Source organism: Bufo gargarizans, chromosome 2 (genome assembly GCF_014858855.1).
Source record: "Bufo gargarizans isolate SCDJY-AF-19 chromosome 2, ASM1485885v1, whole genome shotgun sequence".
Taxonomy (NCBI): Eukaryota; Metazoa; Chordata; class Amphibia; order Anura; family Bufonidae; genus Bufo; species Bufo gargarizans.
The window spans coordinates 142173177-142192915 of NC_058081.1; the positions used below are offsets into that span (position 1 = coordinate 142173177).

General features: G+C 41.9%; 1 protein-coding gene across 2 annotated transcripts in view; it reads right to left on the reverse strand.

Annotated features, from left to right (window-relative positions):
* Positions 1-1528: 1528 nt before the first annotated feature.
* Positions 1529-19739, reverse strand: part of LOC122929605 (girdin-like) — a 91747-nt gene continuing 73536 nt past the window's right edge. For both annotated transcript variants that reach the window (XM_044283237.1, XM_044283236.1), the window contains exons 27-30: positions 16089-16196; positions 14088-14231; positions 5447-5507; positions 1529-2457 (exon numbers count right to left, since the gene is read on the reverse strand). In XM_044283237.1, the coding sequence (XP_044139172.1) occupies positions 2279-2457; positions 5447-5507; positions 14088-14231; positions 16089-16196 (492 nt within the window). In that variant the 3' untranslated portion in view covers positions 1529-2278. The remainder of the gene's footprint in view (positions 2458-5446; positions 5508-14087; positions 14232-16088; positions 16197-19739) is intronic.

Below are 19739 nucleotides of genomic sequence, written 5' to 3' on the forward strand. Positions count from 1 at the left end.
CAGAGATACAAATACTTCAAGCCAGGCGTACATGAACAGCTCTGTACAGCAGGCTCATGACAAGCCGTTCTCCTAGCAGTTCCATATGTAGGAGTAACATTTATATGTAGTCACAGCCAGCCGAGAGGGGCAAAGTTAGTTTAGCTGCTGAACTTTATGATCTAAAACATCAATCCACAGAAAGACAATGATAGATGCTCAACCAGTTTAGAAAACCTGTTCATATGTTAAAGTCAATATCATTGCTATAGTTGAATATGTATGAGTTGTATGAGTTGCAGTGTAGTGCCATGAAAAGCAGGAACGACACATAGACATAAAAAAAAAAAAAATACAAAAGAAAACACAAGTGACAAAATCAAAGATTTACTGTTATAAATTCTATGCTCATCATAACTGATCCATTACAACATGCACATTCTAAAATACATTTTAGTATAGAAATACAAATTTTGTATAAATATAAGATCTCAGTTATTTAGTAGTGTAACTCCTTTAACTAAACAAACCTGTAGTCCAAAAGTAACGATCACTCATGATAATTTAGAAATACAACTCCATAGCCAAAACCTGTCATTTTAAACCACAGTACATTAACCTTGTGTGAGAAAAATAATAAATATACAAAATAAGTTAAAGGATTGCAATGCATATAGTAAATTTTGTAATAAAAAATGGGGCTTTAAATGACATTCATTATACTTAATACATTTGTTCATCTTTCAATGCTCTTTCTCCATGCATTTGCATATATTATTCCTGAAAATTTTATCAAGACTAGTCTATAAAGATGCACATTTAAAGGGGTATTCTGAGACTATACTTTTGTATTTCATGTTCCTCTCTTGCTGTGTGTATTCATAATTTTCTTACTGAGCCAACGATCTGCTCCCCGATTGCGTGGTACACTCCAGCTGCTTCCTCCTTGCTTTTCATATTGCACATGATCCTGGCCGTCAATGACAATGAATGTGTCAATCATCACTGATTACATGTTCATGGCCTACCCCCTGCTCTCCTTCACCGCAGTGCATGCGCGAGAATGAATCTCTGCGCTATCGGTGTCAGAGCAGAGAATACTAGCCTACCCCCAACCCAATCAGCTGACTTGCATTATGTTAGCTTCAGAGGCTGCCTGACTGTGCAAAACACATCAAAACTTGCTTCAAAAGGTACTCAGTTAGTGTTAGGATTCTTTCACATCTGTGCTTTCCCTTTCCACTATTAAGATCCGTCATAGGATCTCAATAGCGGGGGGAAAACTCTTCCATTTTGTCCCCATTCATTGTCAATGGGGACAAAACTGAACGAAACGGAACGCAACAGAAGGCATTCCATTTCGTTTGGTTACGCCCCCATCGCGGACAGAATAACACTTCATTGTAAGTCAATGTTGGCGGATCAGTTTTTTTCGGACACAAAAGAAAACGGATCCGTCCTTCGTTGACTTACAATGGTTTTAAAGACGGATCCGTCATGGATATTTTAGAGATAATACAACCTGATCCATTCAAAATGGATGCAGACGGTTGTATTATTATGACAGAAGTTGTGTTCAGCAAGTTCATTTTTTTTATTTTGCTGGAGCTGGACACAACTGATATATGTATGTGCACTTTGGCGCATCAGTTTTGATGACAGATGTAAAATAGCATCATACAGAAAACTGTTGCATTCATTGATGTTCAATCTTGTCAGAGTATGGAGGATGGACTAGTATACTATCGCCGGATATATATATATGAAGAAGTCCTTATCATGGGATAACCCCTTTAGCACATATTTAATGGCAAATACACCATTTTTGTGATGGTAAATTACTGCAGGCAAGGTATACATGTTTATTTAAATGGGGAAAGCGGAATCATTATTTCCCCTAATACCTGCTATCAGGAGAGTGTCAGGAAGTCCATACAAAGTTATTATAATTAGGGGGGAAAAATGCATTATTTATGTAGGTTTGCATCAGAAAATCATTCATGTCTTATTCTAATTATGTCATCATCTCCCTCCAAATGTGTCTTCTTACGTTGTTTTCCGAGGCTGATACGGTCTAGGGGAAAGAAGTGCTGAAGCCCTAGGTGTGAAGGCTCCCTGTCCATCGCTTGATCCCTCAATCTCACCATGGCTTCTAGGACTTAGTGGAGATCCCTCTGTGTAACTCCTCCAGTTCTTGCTCATTGCTCCAGTAATATTAAGCCTCACAGGAGAATGTGTAGCATTGGTATTTATAGGTGTTGGAGATCTGGAACTTTGAGCAGAGTCTGTCCAGAACCCTTCATGGAGTTTGGGCTCCAGTTACTGGTGTTAATGATCCATGGCTGCCTGACTCAGCTTCATGAAGATTTCTGGAGCTTCCAGATAAACGGGGCACAGTAGGGTCTGCAGGTTCTTTATCACGACCAGGTTGGGAGATGCTTCTTATCTGTTGGACCTGCTGCTGGAAACGTAGCTTAGCTACATAAAGAGAAAGAAATACCACTTCTGTAAGAAATACATGGAAAGTAGGAAATGTTTCCATTGTACAAACCCATCCAACCAAAATACTGCAAATAATAGAGGCATGGGAATGCATTTGACAACAAGAGTGTCAAATCACTTTCTTAAAGCGGACCTTTCATGGTTTTTGTTTATTCTAGATAAATACCTTTACTTGCGGGGTACCTTCTCCCTGGCTGTGACGCTCTCCACTGTGACTGGATCGCGGCACGGCCAGGGAGAAGGAGACGCCCATTGAGAAACCCTGGCATCTCCTCCTCCCTGTACTGATACTCAGTATTAGGATATTGAGCGGGAAAAATACAGGGGGGCACAGGAGCAATATTTTAAAAAAAAACAGGCAGAGTGGCAGCATCAGCAGGGGTTACCCCGCAAGTAAAGGTATTTATCTAGAATAAACAAGAACCATGAAAGGTCCTCTTGAAGTAGACCATCAACACACAAATATAATTAAGCCAACATGACAAGTGGCGTGCGTTCAGACTGAGCTCAGCTAATGTAATCGGCCTATTTCTAATAAATTCATACACATATCTGAAACTATGCTATATGAACACACACTATATGGCCAAAAGTGTGAGGACACACCTCAACACAAGTCAATTTGAGAAATGTATGATCTGTTATCTCTTTAAGTGCCATTACTGTCAAGTGGAAAAATAATATAAAAAAACAGCTCCGCCACAATCAGTAAACCATGCAAACTACAAGTGCTGAAGTGTGTGACGTGTAAAAATCCCCTGTCCTCATTTGCATCACTCACTGCACAGATCCATGCCTCCTCTGGAAGTGACATCAGCACAAGAACTGTGTGTCAGAAACTTTATGAAATGGGTTTTCATGGTTGAGCAGCTGCATACAAGCCTAATACCACCATGATTTCAGGCGACATGATGAATAATTTAGTGGGCAAGGGTTTGGTGAGGGCACTACCTACCTGAATGCATAGTGTACTGTACAGTGGCCTCTAATTTACTCTGAAGGGCAATGTTAAAGGGGTTATCCAGTAATGGATAATGATGACCTATCCTTGGGATCAGCTATTTCAGGGAGCTGCCGTGCTCACCGGAGCTCTGGTGAGTGCAGCCAGCTCTTAGCAGCTTTTCAAGCACAGCGCTGTACAGTATTGCTGCTCAGCCCCATTCACTTCAATGGAGCTGAGATGCAACGAGGCCTTGTGACCGATGTACGGTGACATAACATGGCCTAGGACAGTTATGGCTAACCTTTGCACTCCAGCTGTGGTGAAACTACGACTCCCAGCATGCTCCATTTATTTCTATAGAGTTCTGAGAGCAGCCAAGCAAGAGGGGCATCTTGGGAGTTGTAGTTTTATCACAGCTGGAGTGCCAAGGTTAGCCATCACTGGCCTAGGAGGAGGCCACGGCGCTCAAGGAGTGCTGCCCTTTTCTAACAGCTGATCAATGGGGGTCCCAGGTGTTGGACCCCCACCAATCTAATACTGATGACCTATCCAGCGAATAGTTCATCAATATTAATTACCAGTTAATCCCTTTAATGATATAGCAAACAAATGAATTTTATACAATTGTAAGGTTCCAACTTCATAGCCAAAGTTTAAGGAAGGCTCTTTTCTGTTTTGGCATGACTGTGCCCATGTGCACAATGTGAGGTCCATAGACTTGGCTTGATAAATCTAAAGTGGAGAAACTTGACTGGCTGCACAGAGCACTGACCTTGACCCAATCCAACACCTTTGGAATGAATTAGAATACTGATAGTGTGGAAAAGTAAAGACCTTCCTTCTATATCTGAAATTGTAGCTAAAGTACACTACAACTACAATATGGAACTACTAGTTGCCAAACGATTCAACCAGTTACCTAGATATAGTGTGAGATGGAAGAAATGGTTTATATTTGTGGTGAGTAATTATCCTTCCTTGCCACAGCCTCAAATATAATTAAGAGTCATGCCACAAAAGGATGCTATGCAAACTCAATGAATATGGTGTACCATTTATTTATTGTTTTTTTCTCTATTTCTTTGTGTACACTGAATATTTTATTGTTATTCCATTGTCATGTCATATCAAACCTTTGGAGTGCACTTCACCTCATTGACAAATCATTGCACTATAATAGTTTGTGATGTGTAACCTTTTAGAAGCACTCTGTAATGTTTAATCCTTAATAAAAAAAATATGTTAAATAACCTAAAAAAATTCAAATAAATAAATACTAATAGTGAGCCAGATCATCTTGTCCAACATTTGTACCTAACCTCAAAAATGTTCTATTGGCTAAATGGGCACAAATATCCACACACACTTTAGGCTGGGTTCACACCTGAGCGTTTTACAGCGCGTTCAAACGCGCTGTAAAACGCTCAACACGTGAAAACCAATGCTTCCCTATGGGAATGGTTCTCACCTGGGCGTTTTACAGCGCGTACGATCGCGCTGTAAAACGCCCGACGCATAATCAAGTACTTGAGCTTCTTTGGGGCGTTTTGACGCGCGTTTGTGGCCATAGGACACTGCAGTCAATCACACAAACGCGCGTCAAACGCGCGTTTACTATTACAAAAAACGCACATAAAAACGCGCGACTAAAACGCGCGTAAAACGCACGTTTGAGAAACGCTCAGGTGTGAACCCAGCCTTATGGTAAGCTTTCACAATTGCAGCTATTGTAGCCAAATAAGGGGGCCAACAAAGTATTATGTCCAAAAATCTGTCCAAAAATCCGAGAACAGCCAAGGAACTGTGAAAATGCAAATGCGCTCAGCTGTTCTCAGTACTCTCATAGAAGTGAATGGATAGAGTGGTTCCGTTTTTCGGTGTAGAATTTATGCCAAAACGCTGCACCACTCCCACTGCATATAAGCCCTTCTGTAAAGTAGTTGAAAGGTCGATCTGAATCTACATTCTACAGCACTTGCCACTTCAAAGCTGGTATTGATTTAACAAATTACTTGCACAAACCTTTCATTAGAGATTCATTTTTTTCTTTCAACATTTTGATTTCGGAAGCCATTGTGGATATCTGTACAGAATAAAGCAATAAAATACAAGTCATTTTTTTTCACATTGTTAAATATTCTTATCCATCCTCAATTAGGTTTAAGCTTTGGGCATTCACTAAAACTTTTAGTTCGGAGTTACCCTTTGGATTTCAATGCGGTTTTTATCCTGCACTGAGTGTGAATGGTTTTAAAAAAAAGAAATGTATTAGATTTATCCACTATACATACTATTGATTTGTGTACGGATGTATAATATGGAACCTGTACCTTACCTTCATATACCTATGAAGGGACGTGGAGTTTATTGTATAATTCTGTGAGGAAAACAATTAGGATATGTTCTACTGCAAGGTGGTTTACCCTGGTATAAAATGTTGCATTTAAGGGGAATACAGTGCCTCACGAGGAGCATCATACAGCAGCACATGCTGAACAGGGTCTGTGCCCAATGCTTTGCCATGTGCATTAGCCTTAAAGGGGTTGTCTAACTTCAGCAAATGGCATTTATCATGTAGAGAAAGTTAATACAAGGCACTTACTAATGTACTGCGATTGTCCATATTGCCTCCTTTGCTGGCAGGATTCATTTTTCCATCACATTATACACTGCTCCTTTCCATGGTAACTACCACCCAGCAATCCATCAGCGGTGGCCGTGCTTGCACACTATAGGAAAAAGCACTAGCCTATGTGCTGCCCCACGGTCCCAGCCACCAGAGAAACTGGTGCTTTTTCCTATAGTGTGCAAGCACGGCCACCACTGCTGAATTGCAGGGTGGTCATAACCATGGAAACGAGCAGTGTATAATGTGATGGAAAAATTAATCCAACAAGCAAAGGAAGCAATACAGATAATCACAATACATTAATAAGTGCCTTAACCGCTTGCCGCCACGCTAACGCCGAAAGGCGTCATCGCGGCGGCTCTCCCAGGTCACACTAACGCCAATAGGCGTCATCTCGCGAGACGCGAGATTTCCTGTGAACGCGCGCACACAGGCGCGCGCGCTCACAGGAACGGAAGGTAAGCGAGTGGATCTCCAGCATGCCAGCGGCGATCGTTCGCTGGCAGGCTGGAGATCCGAATTTTTTAACCCCTAACAGGTATATTAGACGCTGTTTTCATAACAGCGTCTAATATACCTCCTACCTGGTCCTCTGGTGGTCCCTTTTGTTAGGATCGACCACCAGAGGACTCAGGTAGGTCAGTACAGTCGCACCAAACACCACACTACACTACACCCCCCCCCCCCGTCACTTATTAACCCCTTATAAACCCCTGATCACCCATGATCACCCCATATAAACTCCCTGATCACCCCCCTGTCATTGATCACCGCCCTGTCATTGATCACCCCCCTGTCATTGATCACCCCCCTGTCAGGCTCCGTTCAGACGTCCGTATGATTTTTACGGATCCACGGATACATGGATCGGATCCGCAAAAAGCATACGGACGTCTGAATGGAGCCTTACAGGGGGGTGATTCAATGACAGGCGGGTGATCACCCATATACACTCCCTGATCACCCCCTGTCATTGATCACCCCCCTGTCATTGATCACCCCCCTGTAAGGCTCCATTCAAACGTCCGAATGATTTTTACGGATCCATGGATACATGGATCGGATCCGCAAAACACATGCGGACGTCTGAATGAGAGAAATATCTTGGCAAAAGACAACTTTTCCCATTTTTTTATACAAAGTTGGCATTTGACCAAGATATTTCTCTCACCCAGCATGGGTATATGTAAAATGACACCCCAAAACACATTCCCCAACTTCTCCTGAGTACGGCGATACCAGATGTGTCACACTTTTTTGCAGCCAAGGTGGGCAAAGGGGCACATATTCCAAAGTGCACCTTTTGGATTTCACCGGTCATTTTTTACACATTTTGATTGCAAAGTTCTTCTCACACATTTGGGCCCCTAAATTGCCAGGGCAGTATAACTACCCCACAAGTGACCCCATTTTGGAAAGAAGACACCCCAAGGTATTCCGTGAGGGGCATGGCAAGTTTTTAGAATTTTTTATTTTTTGTCGCAAGTTAGTGGAATATGAGACTTTGTAAGAAAAAATAAAAAAAATAAAATCATCATCATTTTCCGCTAACTTGTGACAAAAAATAAAAAGTTCTATGAACTCACTATGCCCATCAGCGAATACCTTAGGGTGTCTACTTTCCGAAATGGGGTCATTTGTGGGGGTTTTCTACTGTTTGGGCATTGTAGAACCTCAGGAATCATGACAGGTGCTCAGAAAGTCAGAGCTGTTTCAAAAAGCGGAAATTCACATTTTTGTACCATAGTTTGTAAATGCTATAACTTTTACCCAAACCATTTTTTTTTTTTGCCCAAACATTTTTTTTTATCAAAGACATGTAGAACAATAAATTTGGCGAAAAATGTATATATGGATGTCGTTTTTTTTTGCAAAATTTTACAGCTGAAAGTGAAAAATGTCATTTTTTTGCAAAAAAATCGTTAAATTTCGATTAATAACAAAAAAAGTAAAAATGTCAGCGGCAATGAAATACCACCAAATGAAAGCTCTATTAGTGAGAAGAAAAGGAGGTAAAATTCATTTGGGTGGTAAGTTGCATGACCGAGCAATAAACCGCTAAAGTTGTGGAGTGCCGATTTGTAAAAAAGGGCCTGGTCACTAGGGGGGTATAAACCTGTGGTCCTTAAGTGGTTAAAGGGCTTCTGTCACCCCCCCATTGTGCGTGTCCAGAAGCGGCAAATGCGGCGGCTACCAGCAAGTACACGCCCAACTTGCTGGTAGTGAAGAAATTTGCATATGATAAAAGTATGATTTTTACAACAAATAAGCCACAGACAAAAGGTAGGATATGTATGATTGCACTCAGCTGACATTAGCAAATAGCTAATGTCGGCTAATGAAAATTGCACAATGGGGGGGTGACAGAAGCCCTTTAACCACCTCCCGACCGCCTAACGCGCCGATGCGTCCGGGAGGTGGTTGATTTACTCCTCCTGGATGCATCGGCGCGTCATCTCGCGATACCCGAGATTTCCTGTGAACGCGCGCGCGCTCACAGGAACAGAAGGTAAGCGAGTGGATCTCCAGCCTGCCAGCGGCGATCGCTCACTGGCAGGCTGGAGATGTGATTTTTTTTAACCCCTAACAGGTATATTAGATGCTGTTTTGATAACAGCGTCTAATATACCTGCTACCTGCTCCTCTGGTGGTCCCTTTTGTTTGGATCGACCACCAGAGGACACAGGTAGCTCAGTAAAGTCGCACCAAACACCACACTACACTACACCCCCCCTCCCCCCGTCACTTATTAACCCCTTATAAACCCCTGATCACCCCATATAAACTCCCTGATCACCCCCCCTGTCATTGATCACCCCCTTGTCATTGATCACCCCCCTGTCAGGCTCCGTTCAGACGTCCGTATGATTTTTACGGATCCACAGATACATGGATCGGATCCGCAAAACACATACGGACGTCTGAATGGAGCCTTACAGAGGGGTGATCAATGACAGGCGGGTGATCACCCATATAGATTCCCTGATCACCCCCTGTCATTGATCACCCCTCTGTCATTGATCACCCCCCTGTAAGGCTCCATTCAGACGTCCGTATGATTTTTACGGATCCATGGATACATGGATCGGATCCGCAAAACACATGCGGACGTCTGAATGGAGCCTTACAGGGGGGGTGATCAATGACAGGCGGGTGATCACCCATATACACTCCCTGATCACCCCCTGTCATTGATCACCCCCCTGTAAGGCTCCATTCAGACATCCGCATTTGTTTTGCGGATCCGATCCATGTATCCATGGATCCGTAAAAATCATACGGACGTCTGAATGGAGCCTTACAGGGGGGTGATCAATGACAGGGGGGGTGATCACCCATATACACTCCCTGATCACCCCCTGTCATTGATCACCCCCCTGTAAGGCTCCATTCAGACGTCCGCATGTGTTTTGTGGATCCGATCCATGTATCCATGGATCCGTAAAAATCATACGGACGTCTGAATGGAGCCTTACCAGGGGGGTGATCAATGACAGGGGGTGATCAAGTTAGCGGAAATATATATATTTTTTTTGTTTGTTTTTTCTTACAAAGTCTCATATTCCACTAACTTGTGTCAAAAAATAAAATCTCACATGAACTCACCATACCCCTCACGGAATCCAAATGCGCAAACATTTTTAGACATTTATATTCCAGACTTCTTCTCACGCTTTAGGGCCCCTAAAAAGCCAGGGCAGTATAAATACCACACATGTGACCCCATTTCGGAAAGAAGACACCCCAAGGTATTCCGTGAGGGGCATATTGAGTCCATGAAAGATTGAAATTTTTGTCCTAAGTTAGCGGAAAGTGAGACTTTGTGAGAAAAAAACAAAAAAAAAATCAATTCCTGCTAACTTATGCAAAAAAAAAAAAAAATCTATGAACTCGCCAGGCCCTTCATTGAATACCTTGGGGTGTCTTCTTTCCAAAGTGGAGTCACATGTGGGGTATTTATACTGCCCTGGCTTTTTAGGGGCCCGAAAGTGTGAGAAGAAGTCTGGGATCCAAATGTCTAAAAATGCCCTCCTAAAAGGAATTTGGGCACCTTTGCGCATCTAGGCTGCAAAAAAGTGTCACACATCTGGTATCGCCGTACTCAGGAGAAGTTGGGGAATGTGTTTTGGGGTGTCATTTTACATATACCCATGCTGGGTGAGAAAAATATCTTGGTCAAATGCCAACTTTGTATAAAAAAATGGGAAAAGTTGTCTTTTGCCAAGATATTTCTCTCACCCAGCATGGGTATATGTAAAATGACACCCCAAAACACATTCCCCAACTTCTCCTGAGTACGGCGATACCAGATGTGTGACACTTTTTTGCAGCCAAGGTGGGCAAAGGGGCACACATTCCAAAGTGCACCTTTCGGATTTCGCAGGCCATTTTTTACACATTTTGATTGCAAAGTACTTCTCACACATTTGGGCCCCTAAATTGCCAGGGCAGTATAACTATGCCACAAGTGACCCCATTTTGGAAAGAAGACACCCCAAGGTATTCCGTGAGGGGCACGGCGAGTTCCTAGAATTTTTTATTTTTTGTCACAAGTTAGCGGAAAATGATGATTTTTCCTTTTTTTCCTTTTTTCCTTACAAAGTCTCATATTCCACTAACTTGCGACAAAAAATAAAAAATTCTAGGAACTCGCCATGGGGTCACTTGTGGCGTAGTTATACTGCCCTGGCAATTTAGGGGCCAAAATGTGTGAGAAGCACTTTGCAATCAAAATGTGTAAAAAATGGCCTGCGAAATCCAAAAGGTGCACTTTGGAATATGTGCCCCTTTGCCCACCTTGGCTGCAAAAAAGTGTGACACATCTGGTATTCGCCGTACTCAGGAGAAGTTGGGGAATGTGTTTTGGGGTGTCATTTTACATATACCCATGCTGGGTGAGAAAAATATCTTGGTCAAATGCCAACTTTGTATAAAAAAATTGGAAAAGTTGTCTTTTGCCAAGATATTTCTCTCACCCAGCATGGGTATATGTAAAATGACACCCAAAACACATTCCCCAACTTCTCCTGAGTACGGCGATACCAGATGTGTGACACTTTTTTGCAGCCAAGGTGGGCAAAGGGACCCACATTCCAAAGTGCACCTTTCGGATTTCGCAGGCCATTTTTTACACATTTTGATTGCAAAGTACTTCTCACACATATGGGCCCCTAAATTGCCAGGGCAGTATAACTACCCCACAAGTGACCCCATTTTGGAAAGAAGACACCCCAAGGTATTCTGTGAGGGGCATGGCGAGTTCCTAGAATTTTTTATTTTTTGTCGCAAGTTAGTGGAATATGAGACTTTGTAAGAAAAAAAAAAAAAAAAAAAAAAAATCATCATTTTCCGCTAACTTGTGACAAAAAATAAAAAATTCTAGGAACTCACTATGCCCATCAGCGAATACCTTAGGGTGCCTACTTTCCTAAAAGGGGTCATTTGTGGGTGTTTTCTACTGTCTGGGCATTGTAGAACCTCAGGAAACATGACAGGTGCTCAGAAAGTCAGAGCTGCTTCAAAAAGCGGAAATTCACATTTTTGTACCATAGTTTGTAAATGCTATAACTTTTACCCAAACCATTTTTTTTTGCCCAAACATTTTTTTTTTATCAAAGACATGTAGAACTATAAATTTAGCGAAAAATTTATATATGGATGTCGTTTTTTTTGCAAAATTTTACAGCTGAAAGTGAAAAATGTCATTTTTTTGCAAAAAAATTGTTACATTTTGATTAATAACAAAAAAAGTAAAAATGTCAGCAGCAATGAAATACCACCAAATTAGGCTACTTTCACACTAGCGTTGTTTTAATCCGGCGTTCAATTCCGACACTGGAACTGCCCACCGGATCCGGAAAAACGCGTGAAAACGGATTACATTTAAATCCTGATCAGGCTTTCGATCACAATGGAAAAATGCATTGGAAAAAACGGATCCGCCATTTATGGACTTTAACTTTTTTTTCACATTTTTCGGGTTTAACATGCAAAAGCCGGATCCGTTTTGACTGAACACACGGGGCCGGATCCGGCGTTAATGCAAGTCAATGGGAAAAAAGCCTGATCAGGCGTTCAGTCAAAGTGTTCAGGCTTTTTGGCCGGAGGTAAAAATACTGCATGCTACGTTTTTCTGAAAAGCCTGATCAGTCAAAAAGACTGAACAGAAGACATCCTGATGCATCCTGAAGGACTGACTCTCCATTCAGAATGCATTAGGATAAAACTGATCAGTTCTTTTCCGGATTTGAGCCCCTAGGACGGAACTCAGCGCCGGAAAAGAAAAACGCTAATGTGAAAGTACCCTTAAAGCTCTATTATTGAGAAGAAAAGGAGGTAAAATTCATTTGGGTGGTAAGTTGCATGACCGAGCGATAAACGGTGAAAGTAGTGTAGTGCAGAAGTGTAAAAAGTGGCCTGGTCATGAAGGGGGTTTTAGCTAGCGGGGCTGAAGTGGTTAATTTCATAATAAATGCTATTTGCTGAAGGGACACAACCCCTTAAAGGCTATCAATAATAAGTCTCCTCCTTCTGGACTAAATTAAAGGCCCCCTTTCATGGGCCAATACAGCAGGCAATTATCGGAAATGAACTGTTCATGCATGATAACAGTCTGTTGGTCAGAGGAGGTGAGAGTTGCATTTATATGCATGAATTACCTCTTCTGTATGGGGACGCGCAAAATCTCCATAAACCTTCATAGTTTTTGGGCAGCAGATTTCTGTTTCTGCGCGAAAGCGATGAATTAGGTGACTGCACCATTAATGCTTTTACATGATGAATGTGATGAATAAGCATTTGCTCGTTCACTGGGTGATCAGTGGTACCTTTACACAGGGCAATTATCGGGCAGTACAATCCTGGGAACCTTCCTTCCCAATAATTGCCCTGATTATTGGTTGGTGTATAGAAGTCTTTAGGCTTTGGCTAAAACAACTGTTTGTAGCCATGCATCATAAGATCACAATTTTACTACTGATGATAGTGAATGTGGTCAAGCTGCAACCCATAAGCTATGTAGGCAGTAATTCAAACCTTTATTTCAGCGCAACCTCATCTACTTCATTAGTTGTATATTTCCCAGTGCCGTATTGCTATCATATTCTGCACAGTTGCTGTATAAGGATGCTGCATGACTACACTACATCAAAATGCAAAATGTGAAGTAAATATGTATCAACCCAAGATTATTGATAATGACCACCTACTAAGTGCAGACAAAGAAGGGATGCAAGATAATGTCACTTGATATTTCACTACATTGCAGTATCATGTATCTGAAGTGAGAAGGGTCAAAAAAAATAACTTCTGTTTAGAATACAGTGGCTTATACGTTATATTGTCATGAACCATGAAAACATTTTAAATATTTGTATGTGAATTTATGCAAATTAAACTGATAGGTACCAATTATTGAAATTACTGGGAGACAAAAACCATCACACACAGGTAAACAAAAAAAAATTGTTTGTTGTCTACATGCTTTATTATAGCACATTTCCCCGTGTTTATAACCTATCCCTATTAGCTAGATCAGAGAATAGCTCCTGCCCTAGAGTGCTCAGCATGGCCATCTACTACTAAATTTCACTGAACGGATCCGGTTGTATTATCTTTAAAATAGCAATGACGGATCCGTCATTAACTCCATTGAAAGTCAATGAGGGACGGATCCATTTTCTATTGTGTCCAAGATCCGTCCCTATTGACTTGCATTGTGGGTCATGCCGGATCTGTTTTGCTCCGCATCCTAGGATGGAAAGAAAACTGCAGCCTGCTGCGGTTTGCTCTCCGGTACGGGAACGCAACGGAACCGAATGCATTTTGGAGCATTTTGTTATGTTCAGTTATGTTTTTTCCCCATTGACAATGAATGGGGGAAAAACTGAAGCGTTTTTCTCCGGTACTGAGCCCCTATGACGGATCTCAATACCGGAAAATGTAAACGCAAGTATGAAAGAAGCCTTAGACATGGTGCTGACTAGTCAGAACAATCAGATATTACAGAAGCAATGAAAATTAGGGCTACTGTACTTTTTCAGTTTTTTCTTCAAGCTGCCTTTGCAGTTTGCTGATGTCTTTTTTAACCATTTCTCTTGATGGGTCTTGCTGATCTTCCTGAAGATCTTCATTGTCATTTGATTGCTCCTGCTTGGCTTTGACGGATCTCAGCACATTCTAGAAGTGAGGACAAGTTCAGAAAGGAAACACCAGTGTAGGACACTAACTTACATCATGACATACACAGCCATTTTCAGATGAAATGAGCCATATATAGAGCACAAGGGGAACCTGGCCTTCAGCTCTTTGAAGTGGTTCTCTCCATGCTGACTTACACGCTCATAATGCTGGGCCATGACCCAACACATTTTCTATCTTGTCTCATATGAAAACACATATTGCCCTGATTTATCATGCCTTCCCCCAAAAATATTGTCTTCAGAAAGTTGCAAAATGAGGCTTTCTGACTTTTTGGAAAATTTGGGACTTTTTCCATTTTTATTCTACTCATTCCAGTTTTGACATATGGGTGGGAAAGTGGGTGTGGCCTGCTATGTTAAAGGGGTTTCCCGACATTTTAATATTAATGACCTATCTTCTGGGGATAGGTCATCAGTATTAAAATGGCGGGAAAACCCTTTTAATAAGTTTCACTACAGATTTATTATTGAGACTTTTTTTTAAAGTCACAAAAAAAGTTGTGGACTAGGAAAACTGAAGTAGCTTTTTAAGACAAAAGTGTTAGCCCCCTTTCACACGGGCGAGATTTCCCCGCGGGTGCAATGCGTGAGGTGAGTGGTGATTTTTACGCATCACTTGTGCGTTGCGTGAAAATCTCAGCATGCTCCTCCATGGTGATGGATCATGTGGCGGACCATGTGATGAGCGTAGTGACGTCACCAAAGTTCCTATTCCTCACAAAAGAAGACAGAAGAGATGCCGGCTGCGCGAACAAGTGGATTAAGGTGAGTTAAATTATTATTATTATTATTTTTAACCCCTCCAGCCCTATTGTACTATGCATTCTGTATTCAGAATGCTATTATTTTCCCTTATAACCATGTTATAAGGGAAAATAATACAATCTACACAACCTTGAACCCAAACTTGAACTTGAACTTCTGTGAAGAAGTTTGGGTCTGGGTACCACATTTAGTTTTTTTATCACACGTGTACAAAACACATTGCACCCGCGCAATAAAAACTTAACAACGGAATGCCAAAACTGACTGCAATTGCGTACCTACTCGCGTGGGTTTGCCGCAATGCACCGTGATGCATCCGGACCTAATCCACGCTTGTCTGCAAGGGGCCTTAGGTTTAAGGATGGGACAAGTTTATCAAACTTGTGACATTTGATCAATATGGCATAAAGGGTTTTCCGGGATTTTAATATTGATAACCTATCCTCAGAATAGGGCATTAATATCAGATCGGTGGGGATCCGACACCACTGCCGATCAGATTGTTGGAGAGAGGGCAACGCTTTGTATAAGCGCAGACTTCCCTTCATTGTTTACCTGCTCACTGTTGACATTGCAGCGGTAAGCAGGTGTAACTACAAGAAGCCGTCCCATTCATTTCAATGGGACAGCTCGTTCCTATACACTTAAATAAGAAGGAGCCCTCCCATTGAAGTGAATGGGACGGCTTCATGTAATTACACTGCTCACTGCTGCAATGTCGACGGCGAGCAGGTAAAAAATGAAGGGAAGGCTGCGCTTGCATGGAGCGCGGCCTGCTCTTAAACCAGACGATCGGTGGGGTTGCTGGGTGTTGGACCCCCACCGATCCTGAGGATAGGTCATCAATATTAAAATACTGGAAAACCCCCTTAAGAAAGCTCAGGCAAGAAGGATGATGCCATAATCATGTTCAGGAAACAGAATTAAAACATTTGAAATCAGAAAATAAAGTGTATGCAGCCAAAGCTTTCTTTTTCCTGGCAAAGGACATTCCGTTACATGCTGTAAGGCAGTAGGTATCCGCTGTTGTAGGTTATATGAGGCGAATGTCAGTTTGTATATAAATTACCTTAACTAATCTGGATTTCTCTGTCCAGTCATCTGCTGGCTTCTCGTCCTGGGGAAGTTTCTTGTAGGCATTTGCCAAGTTTTGTTTTTCTTTAAACAAAACCTTGAGCTGCATCAAAAGACATTGCATAGAAAGAGATAAACCCACAGAGAAAAGTACTGTTTCTGATAAAATGTGTCTACTATTGGCCATCATAACATGTCAGCTATCATAGAAATAATACACAGAGGGAAATCTTTATGACAATATGAAACTCTACAACATCAAAACTGTTTATAGACCAGAGCCATCTGTACCGTAGACGCTGTCAACACAACCAGGAAGGAAATGGAGAACAACTGCCGCTGTCCGGTGATCCCACTGATATTGTAATGTCCTAGTGCCCTGCTACAGTCACTGCTATGAATTCAGCCAATAGATTTATTATGAACATTCTATTTTAGGCATTGTACCAAAAATGTTAAAGGGAACCTGTCACCTGGATTTTATATATAGAGCTGAGGACACGGGTTGCTAGATGGCCGCTAGCACATCCGCAATACCCAGTCCCCATAGCTCTGTGTGCTTTTATTGTGTATAAAAACCGATTTGATACATATACAAATTAACCTGAGATGAGTCAGAGCTTGAAAATATGACTCTTCTCTGGTCACACAAGAAAGATAGGACTCTTTTATGTTAATTTGCATAAAAGGCAGGAAGTACAAAAATGCTTAATACTTGAATTCGTCTGCAAATGAAATTAAAAGTGTAATTTATATGTTTAGGGTAACACAATGAACATTCAGAAACGATCAGTGAGGGTAGCATAGTAGAGATGACAGGTTCCCTTTAAAAACTGCAGGGCAGAAATCACACCAGATTTTAGATTTTTCACTTGTAAAAATAATTAATCACATCCAATTTATTACAGTATCAGCAAAGTGGATAAGCGGATTTTACAAAAACGCATCCACACTGCAGAAACAATCTGCCCCAGAAATTAACCTGTGGTGTGGATTTTAATTCCCCAGCATATCAATTTAAAATATGGATTTCATCCCTTGCACTGAGGGAAATCTGCAACAAATGCAGATGTGCCATGGATTTCAGAATTGCTGCAAAATCCACAGCAGAAATACCACCCTTTGTCACAGCAGAAATACCACCCTTTGTTACAGCAGAAATACCACCCTTTGTTACAGCAGAAATACCACCCTTTGTTACAGCAGAAATACCACCCTTTGTTACAGCAGAAATACCACCCTTTGTCACAGCAGAAATACCACCCTTTGTTACAGCAGAAATACCACCCTTTGTTACAGCAGAAATACCACCCTTTGTTACAGCAGAAATACCACCCTTTGTTACAGCAGAAATACCACCCTTTGTTACAGCAGAAATACCACCCTTTGTTACAGCAGAAATACCACCCTTTGTTACAGCAGAAATACCACCCTTTGTTACAGCAGAAATACCACCCTTTGTTGCTGTGCTCCTGGAAACAAACCGCACAAAGTTTTTGTTTAAGCTGCTGTAGTTCTCAATGCAGTTTTTTGAGTCAAAGCCAGATATGGATTCAGCAGGAAGGAGATGTATAAATCCTTCCTTTATATTTCCTCTTCCTTTTTGGCTTTGGCTCAGAAGACTGCATGAAAAACTGCCAGAAAAACTAAGGCCTTTAAAAAAAAGAAAAAAAAGACGTGTGAAACCACCCAAGGGCACTTTCACTTGATCAATATTTGGTCAGTATTCTTCATCAGTGTTTGCAATCCAAAAAGAGAACTGGGTCCAAAACACTGAAGAGATGGAAGCCCCTGGTTTTGGCTCACAAATACAGATGCAAAATACTTTCCAAAATATGCAAAGTGAAAGTGGCCTAAAGGCAATGTCACTTCTTCTCTACCCCAGTTTGCCATTTTATTGCCATTTGTTATGACGGGATTCAGAACCCTTCAGCCACAATTCATACAGTAAAGAATATTTACTGTATTTACCACCTCATTAAAGTGGTATTCCCATCACTAGGATATGCCCCCATTGTCTGACAGGTGCAGGTCCTACCTGTGGGATCCGCACCTACACTGAGAACGGAGCGGGGAAAGGTGGTGGCTGGAGGACCCGGGTTTTCCGGGGTTCAGCCACCACCAAGTGCTCTCCCCGTAGTAGTGAATGGGAGTGCTTGCGCAGCCACTGCTCCCATTCATTTCTATGGGACCAACGGAAATAGCCGAGCGCTGGCTATTTTCTGCGGCCCCATAGAAATGACTGGAGGGTGGCTGTGCATGCTCAGTGCACCCTCCACAACTTTCAGGGCTCCGTTCAAAGTGTAGGTGTGGGTCCCAGAGGTGGGGCCTGCACCTATCAGACAATGGGGGCATATCCTAGCGATATGCCCCCATTGTCTGAGATGAGAAAATCCCTTATATTACCATTACTCATCATGGTTCAGCACAGACGGATCCGTTCAGATAATACAAACGTCTGCATCCGTTCAGAACGGATCCGTTTGTATTATCTCTAACATAGCCAAAACGGATCCGTCCTGAACACCATTGAAAGTCAATGGAGGACTATCGTTATAGAAAACCGATCCATTCCCATTGACTTACATTGCGTGCCAGGACGGATCCATTTCGTCAGACGGACACCAAAACGCTGCAAGCGGCGTTTTGTTGTCCGCCTCTAGAGCGGAATGGAGACGGAACGGAGGCAAACTGATGCATTCTGAGCGGATCCTTATCCATTCAGAATGCATTAGGGCAAAACTGATCCGTTTTGGACCGCTTGTGAGAGCCCTGAACGGATCTCACAAACGGAAACCAAAACGCCAGTGTGAAAGTAGCCTTACTTATAATACTATTTGAAAACAACTAATCATAGCCTATGTCCAGGCAAGCTCCAGTCTGGGCAGTATAACCCAGACTATTTGGAAGAGTAATCTGAATATATAATTCCATTCATCTCAATATCTCCTCCCATGAATATACCTTTCTTGTATGCACATTGGAGTTTACATGCTTTTGAGAAAAACTTCAATTACTAACCCCAAGGATGCAATTATATTTAATGAGCAGAAACAACATATCACAAAATAAGTAGTTTAATTACTCGGCTCTTTTGATAACTTAGTAAATAAAAGGGGTTCTTCCTAGTTTTGACCAGGCCATTGTTAGCATCTGATCTCTGCAGATTAACCTAAGGCCTCATGCACACAACCGTGCCGTTTTTTGCGGTCCGCAAACCGCGGATCCGCAAAAAACTGAAGCCGCCCGTGTGCCTTCCGCAAAACGGACAAGAATAGGACATGCTATATTTTTTTTTGCGGGGCCTCGGAACGGAGCAACGGATGCGGACAGCACACGGAGTGCTGTCCGCATCTTTTGCGGCCCCATTGAAGTGAATGGGTCCACACCCGAGCCACAAAAACTGTGGCTCGGATGTGTACCCGAAAAACGGTCGTGTGCATGAGGCCTAATGAAGAGCTAGGAGCACTCCTGTGTGCTCAATGTCTGTCCTTTTAAACACAGACCATTAATGTAGAAGTCCTGAAGAACCTCTTTAAATGTGTTGTCTGAGATAAACATTTTTTTTTTTGTAAAAAAAAAATTAGGTTCTGCTGTTTTAGTGGCAATAAAAAAGGCCATTCAAACACAGGTTTTGCAAACAAAA